We start from the raw sequence: 7,268 nt of genomic DNA on the forward strand, positions 1-7,268 counted from the left end.
GTGCGGCGCCGGCGGACGCTGCTGTTTCTCTTTTTTTAATATGCATGCGTTCATTTTTTTTGGCGCCGTCAAAATGGGTATCGGCCAGCGTTGGGCGCAGACGCCGACCCAAATGCCGAAGCAGGCATCCGTGTCCGTCTGGCCGACCCAAACACCGTCCATTTGGGTCGGCCCGTTGGAGTTGCTCTTAAGATACATGTCATTTCATTTTCATGTTCATGTCATAAAATTAAGATACATTCCATTTCATTTATATAGCTTTCCTATTCTTATCATCAGCCAAAAGGCCTAAACCCACTGTCGCTGCACGAATCTAGACGCGAATACGCGATGGATCCGCCGCTCTAAACTCTCCCTGTCCGAGCTTCTTGAAGGACTTCTCCCCCTTCACTCCACCCCGACAAATCGAGCACTCGGCGCCGTGGACCTCAGCCGCCACGCAACCAATGGCCACAGCCGCCGCCGCCGCCGCACGTTTCACCCCGGCCATCCTGCCCCGTCCCCGCAGGAGGGTCCCCGCGCCGTGCGCCTCAGCGAGCAGCGCCTCCGGACGCGGCAACCGCCGTCTGCGCTGTGAGTTCGTTGCCAGCGTCGGGAACGGCGCGCTCTCCGGCGAGGACGACCCTCGACTGATAGACCGCGTAAGAAGCTTCCCCGTTCCTTGTTTCTTGTTCTTTCCCTTCCCATTTTTCGTTTCCTCTGGCCATTCGGCCGAACAAGTGATGCACGGTCCGGGTAAGGCGCGGTGCGTTCCCCTGGCGATGAGAACCTGGAGTGTGGCGCCGCGGTGAGGTGGAACTTTGAAGTAAGAACAATTGCAGCCTTTTCTACGACATAGGTTGTCGCTGCTGCTGCTTATATTGCTTTTCTTGGGCTGTGCATTGTGTCGAATACCTAGGGTGCATAGTGGCATTGCAGTGACCGGAGTGTACTTCCGATACTTCAGGAAACTACTGTCTTATAGTTTAGCATTCGCTTGCCATCTTACATTCTTACTGGTCTCTCTTATTGGCTGCTGTGGTTATGCTAAGTTTGACTTGGACAAGAATAATGACAATGAACTTGAAAAGACAACCCTCTGCTGCGCAATTTACTGGGGACAAAACTGTAAACGATGCTTTAGTTCTATACTGAACTTCAGATGTATTATTCTCAGTATAGATGTTGCCCTAAGAGAGGCATCTTGTCTCGACATTATATAGGCATGTCAATTTTTTCCGTACAAGGCTGTGGCATTCTTTGTGAAATAGCTATGCTATTTTTTCCCAAGTTGATAGCAGATAAATACTGTAGTTAATTATTGCTTCTTATTAAGACAAATGACATGCTCTTTACAATTCCATCTACAGCAAAAAGCTCTTGATGCAGCAATGACTGACATAAACAATTCTTTTGGAAAAGGAAGCGTTACAAGATTAGGCAGTGCTGGTGGTGCTTTTGTGTATGTTCTTAATTGCTTAAATGTATCGAAATCCCCTTAGGCCTTGTACAATGGGAGGTGCTTAGGGGAGGTGCTTAGAAAAATAAACCAGATTTTCCTTAAGCACCGGTGCTTATTTGTACAGGGTAGACGCTTAACTAAGCGTCTCTCCTATAGAAATAGGCACCGGTGCTTCAGAAAAACTCGGTTTATTTTTCTAAGCTCCTCTCTAACCACTTCCCATTGTACAAGGCCTTATAAGTTCCATGCATGCTATTCATACTTACTGTTACCTTGTCTATCCAGTGAGACTTTCCCGAGTGGTTGCTTAACACTAGATTTTGCTTTGGGCGGTGGCCTTCCAAAAGGAAGAGTAGTAGAGGTAACTTACTATAGTTTAATCTTCTTTCATCGTGGCACCTTCGGATCACCATTTGCTCTGATATTTGCAACTTTACAATACATTGAAGGTGTATGGTCCAGAAAGCAGTGGAAAGACCACTCTAGCTCTGCATGCCATTGCTGAAATACAGGTTTTCTTTCTTCCTGTATTAGAGTATTAGAGTATGACGTCATTGTATATTTCATGATTCCTGTAGAACTTAATGATACTTAAAACATCCAACATCCTATATGCAGAAGCTAGGAGGAAATGCCATGCTTGTTGATGCAGAGCATGCTTTTGATCCAGCTTATTCAAAAGCACTTGGGGTAGATATTGAAAATCTGATTGTCTGCCAGCCTGACAATGGAGAGATGGCACTAGAAAGTAATACATTCTCTACTTATGAGGTCTCAGTACCTTTTGTTTGAATAATCTTACTTGCATCTGTTATAATATTGTTGTACCTGTAAACAGGGTTACATAGTGAGAAGTGACTAACTTGGATCTTTCACATACTAGTGACTATTTTGTATTTTCCGCACACAAAGTTTCTCTTGCAGTAGAGGAATTTTGCATGACATTTTATCTTTTACCATCTGATTGGCATGTAACAATAATTAATGACACTTCAACTTTATAATTTTCCTGGCATTTGTGGCATCTAATATATTTTTAGCATCTTTTTCCAAAAGAATGATTTAGCCCTTCTGAAGTTAACTACTCCATCCGTTTTGAAATATAAGCCCTTTTAGAGATTTCAATATAGACTACATATGGATGTATATGGACGTATTTTAGAATGTAGATCCACTCATTTTGCTCCGTATGTAGTCCATATTGGAATCTCTAGAAGGTCTTATATTTAGGAATGGAGGGAGTTCTGTTCATAGATGTATTTTGATTTGATGACCAGAAATTCTGGGACTGTAACTTTAATGTGTGCATACATATCTATTTTTATTTTGGTACATATACTATTTCAAGCACCTGCTACGGTTGAAGGTATAGTTAGTTTTAGTTATGGTGTGCAAACAGGATTATCAGAAACCACACGTGATGCCAAACACAGCCTAGAGGTTGCGAGACTTCTGTTTTCGTGATTTGACTAATATGTCTGTTTCTCTACCAGTTGCGGACCGCATGTGCAGATCTGGAGCAATAGATCTCATCTGTATTGATTCAGTATCAGCTCTCACTCCACGTGCAGAAATTGAAGTATGATTCTCTTTCCTTTTTGTTTTTAGTATAGATTTATATTCAATATGATGCATGAAAAATATGATTCAGTTATTTGCTAGGGTGAGATAGGGATGCAGCAGATGGGTTTACAAGCTCGTCTGATGAGTCAAGCATTGAGAAAGATGTCAGGCAATGCCTCAAAGGCTGGTTGTACTCTAATGTTCTTGAATCAAATAAGATACAAGGTGTTCTACATTAGCTTTCAGCTGACTGTTCATTTCCATCTTATTCCGTCATGTGATAAATTTCGTTTTTTCTAGATTGGGGTATTCTATGGGAACCCTGAAGTCACTAGTGGAGGGATAGCTTTGAAGTTCTTCGCATCAGTTCGCCTAGAGATACGACACATTGGGAAGATAAAATCTGTAAGATAAACAAAATATTTCACCTTCCGTAAGACATGACTTGAGAAAATTCATCTTATTTTGCCAAGGCCAAGGGAGATGAAGATATTGGTGTCAAGGTCCGTGTCAGAGTGCAGAAGAGTAAAGTATGTCGTGAAGATGTTTAGTTCTTGTTTTGTATTTTGCTCCACACTTGTACATTGGCATGAGTGTCTTTTCTTTTGTTCTTTGCAAGGTATCCAGGCCCTACAAGCAAGCTGAATTCGAGATCATGTTTGGGGAGGGTGTTAGTAAATTGGTTGGTGTACAAAGTTTTCAGCTATTCTCATTGGATCTCACTGGATCTTTTGCTAAAGAGAGAATTCATGCAGGGTTGCATTCTTGATTGTGCTGAGCTGATGGAAGTTGTTGCAAAGAAGGGTTCATGGTATAGTTACAAAGATATAAGGTATGCCGGTGGCTTTAGAAGAATTTCAATACGGCTTGTGAATATATTAGCAAAACACAACCTTCTAGCAGCTATCCTTTCATGCCATTCTCCCCAGTCCTATTACCATGTGAACTTCATGTGCTTCGGCTGGCTATATGTGCCCTTTGATTCTGGAGAACCATCATATCACATCATATGTACTGAATTCATGTTCCTCTTTTTGTGGAACTCCAGTAACTTTATGTAGCCTATACTGTCTGAAATCTACTTCATGTTCATTTGCTTAAATTTGAGGATTATGAGGATATGAACATCTGTTACATATATCCGTACAGGAAACTAGCCAGAAAACTCCAAGGTGGTCTCACATAATTTCCTTGTGTTTTAATCTTTTAATAATTGTTTCTATATACTGCTTCGGAAATCTGTTGTTGGATTTGCACATTCCAAATAGGGACATAATCGTAGTTATGTTATTATGTAACTTTATTCGAATTAAAATAACAATGAGTATATTTCATTTTTGTTTTGCTAAACTGTAAATTTGCAGCTTTCATGTGTTCCACTTTTTGTGTGCAGACTGGGTCAAGGTAGAGAAAAGGCACTGCAGTATCTCCGGGAGAATCCAACCGTCTGCGATGAGATAGAAAAGGTTTGATTGATTGTTGCTAGAACAACTGCGAGTATTTACCTCACCACTACCTGATCTGAAACATTTCATACCGTATTCATATACGCTTCATAAGTCGAAGCCGTCACCATGTGACCCAGACATTTGGACATGCCTGCTATACTGATTAGCCATTTAAACAAAAAAGTACTTCATGCAAAAAAGAAAAGATTATCTAATGAACAATTGGCCTTATCGTTTATCTAGTGTCACATCATTTTCCTTACAACTGCGCTTGGTACACTTGCAGGTAGTCCGAGCCATGATACCAGAAGGAACCAGGCATATGGCCATGCTAGCTTTCGGGCAGTCATCGTCGCAACCTGAGGAGGAAGAAGTATATGATGACTGACGACGAACATCAAGCCCCGAAGATGAACCGCTAACCTGTCCGTCTAGCAGCGCAATTCCAGGCATTTTGACCCCATAGCGTCTAGCAGCAGAATTCTAGCAGCTAAATGTGGCCCTTCTTCGCCAAACCTAAGCGAACGTTCCAGTGGTACACTCTGTGTTCTTAGGATTTTGATATGTTGGTTGCCCGCTGTAACAACAGCAACAATGTACCACCATCCACCAGTACTAAAAAGAGCTTGACAGATTAATCATGGGATAGACAATTTATCTCGTATGAAAATTCAACCAAAGCAATAAGCTTGAAGCACTAGAAACTGAAATAATTGCTCACGCAGAAAACTATTACCAGACGTAGATATAAAAAATCAGGACAGTAATAGGGTGCTAAATAGAACAGAATGCAAAAAGAATGACACGCAGGGGAGCAACCAGGGCTTGGCGTGCCCAGGCTGGGCGGGCCGTTCCGAACAGACAAGGTATGAAATTATACCTAGTCAATTTCAGAAAATTCCCCTAAAACCATAATGAAGACTAAGCATGGCATCTTATTGTACTAAAAGTAAACTGCACAAAGATAAACTATATTACAAGTGCTTTTGTTTAAAGCCTAAATCAAGGCTTTGTTACCTCTATTCGTTGTTGAAAGCTTATAAAAGGTCACTTAAATTGACCTTTCCCACTTGTACGCTTGAACTTCTTTTTAGGGAAGTGGCCATAGGCTTGATTTTGTGGCAACTTGAATTTGTAAGTGCCTTCCTTCACGTGAATTGGGCCTGCTGTTTTTTTTTGCACGAAAATGATCAGATCTATTATAAAAGTTCACCGGAAGTACATAGCATCTCAAACATAATAAAAGTTACATCCATATTCCAAGACCACCAAACGACCACTACTGCCGCCAGAACGAGCCGCCGACGCGCCGCTCCCCTACCGGAGCCGGCTTGACCTTGTCGATGATAGCCGGAAAGTCTTCGTGCACGTGCCCCTAAGGACCAGTGCCTTGGAGCTGCAGTCGTCACCATTGAATCCTTGCATAGATTTGAAGCACCTAACACCAAATCTCACCATATAACGAGAAAACCTAACATCACGCCCCAAGTAGACAACAGGAATCTACGCCGGAGCCCCGTCGACTACGTCCAGACGGACGAACTCGAGGAAGATCGGAGCCTGGAAGACAAACTCAAAGAAGAAGCGTCGCCATCTGCCTGAGCGCCGCACCTGCGAGGACTAAAAAAACCCGACCTAAACTACTAACCGCAACGGAGGCACCGGAATTCCCCTCCCGCCATCGATCGACAGAGCGGCACGCAGAGGGGAGGCGAGTCCATGGGCTCGCCGTTGAAGTCTAGAGGGGAGAGTTTATCCTAACCGCCTAGGTTAGGAGAGAAAAACGTGGCACTGCAGTTCTTAGAAAAGGTCTACCCAAAATAATAGGTCAAGTAAAATCACACTTCATATCAAGTATAATAAAATCAGTGGGAATAATATTCAGTTGCACTTCAACCTTAGCATCATCTTTTCTTCCTAGAGCTTTCTTACTAGATGAATCGACAAGGTTAATGGTCAAATTGCTAGGTTCTATATTTCCAAGATCAAGCATACAAAAAAGTATTTTAGGCATAGTAGAAATACTAGCACCCAAATCACATAAAACACTACAATAGTATGGACTTATGCAAATTTTAATTATTGGTTCCCAAGCATCTTCGAGTTTTCTAGGAATATGAGCCTCTATGTTAAATTTAGGATACTTACTAAATTCAAGAGAATGCATTAAGAAAAGAGAATGCAGTAAGCATGTCTACAAGTACATTGTGGTATTTGCATATTCAATTCAGGAAGGTCCAACAACCAAGGAGACACATTAGGCAAGTAAGACTTCTAGTGCCCATTTGCCAATGACTCTAAGAACACGGGAACCTATGGAATATAAGAGCAGAAATCACGTTCAATTTGCCATATAAAATGCCGCTTCTTCTGATCCTTAAGAATTTGTAGCATAGTTTTCTCAGCATGCCTAGGACGATGCCGGTAATTAACTTCTGTGGGCTTGCAGCTGTTGTCTCGTCAGAATGGTGCTTTTGTCCACCGAGAGCTTGTTGATGTCTGGAGAGCCAATACAAGCCAATGGATCCTTTTCAATCTGCAACAAACATAAAATTAGGTCAATATTGTTTTTTTAGCTATTTGGTAAATTGAGGGGAGGAGAAAGTTCTACATTTATGTTTCATAAGTTAACGACGTGGATTCATTGGATCTAACAAACTGCAAAATTACTTGGTTGTAACTCACAGTGTCTACAATTGTCTGTCCAGAAATTGATCTGGCCACGGCAGAGTTATTTGCTTCAGTCTCCTTCTCGAGTATATAGCAAAAAACTACCACATTACAGGCTATCGCTACAAAAAACTATCGCTTTTTTT

At 41.8% G+C, this 7,268-nt stretch overlaps 1 protein-coding gene across 2 annotated transcripts; it reads left to right on the forward strand.

The window, feature by feature from the left end:
• Positions 1-366: 366 nt before the first annotated feature.
• LOC119303036 (DNA repair protein recA homolog 1, chloroplastic-like) lies at positions 367-5,093 on the forward strand. Of its 2 annotated transcripts, none has more exons than XM_037580116.1 (13): positions 367-641; positions 1,350-1,441; positions 1,727-1,802; positions 1,891-1,953; positions 2,060-2,189; positions 2,935-3,020; positions 3,104-3,229; positions 3,305-3,409; positions 3,478-3,534; positions 3,624-3,686; positions 3,760-3,836; positions 4,398-4,470; positions 4,739-5,093. In XM_037580116.1, the coding sequence occupies exons 1-13, from the start codon at positions 447-449 to the stop codon at positions 4,838-4,840; spliced, it is 1,245 nt and encodes a 414-aa protein (XP_037436013.1). In that variant the 5' UTR covers positions 367-446; the 3' UTR covers positions 4,841-5,093. The 2 variants fall into 2 exon arrangements, with proteins under 2 accessions (XP_037436013.1, XP_037436014.1); XM_037580117.1 differs by lacking the exon at positions 367-641 and adding an exon at positions 662-805.
• The last annotated feature ends 2,175 nt before the right edge of the window (positions 5,094-7,268 follow it).

This window comes from Triticum dicoccoides, chromosome 5A (assembly GCF_002162155.2).
Source record: "Triticum dicoccoides isolate Atlit2015 ecotype Zavitan chromosome 5A, WEW_v2.0, whole genome shotgun sequence".
Lineage (NCBI taxonomy): Eukaryota > Viridiplantae > Streptophyta > Magnoliopsida > Poales > Poaceae > Triticum > Triticum dicoccoides.

Coding starts and splice junctions, on each gene's coding strand:
- LOC119303036 (XM_037580116.1), top strand. CDS start 447: ATGGCCACAGCCGCCGCCGCCGCCGCACGTTTCACCCCGGCCATCCTG. Junction 1,442..1,726: donor AGTGCTGGTGGTGCTTTTGT/GTATGTTCTTAA, acceptor TTGTCTATCCAG/TGAGACTTTCCCGAGTGGTT. Junction 1,803..1,890: donor CAAAAGGAAGAGTAGTAGAG/GTAACTTACTAT, acceptor AATACATTGAAG/GTGTATGGTCCAGAAAGCAG.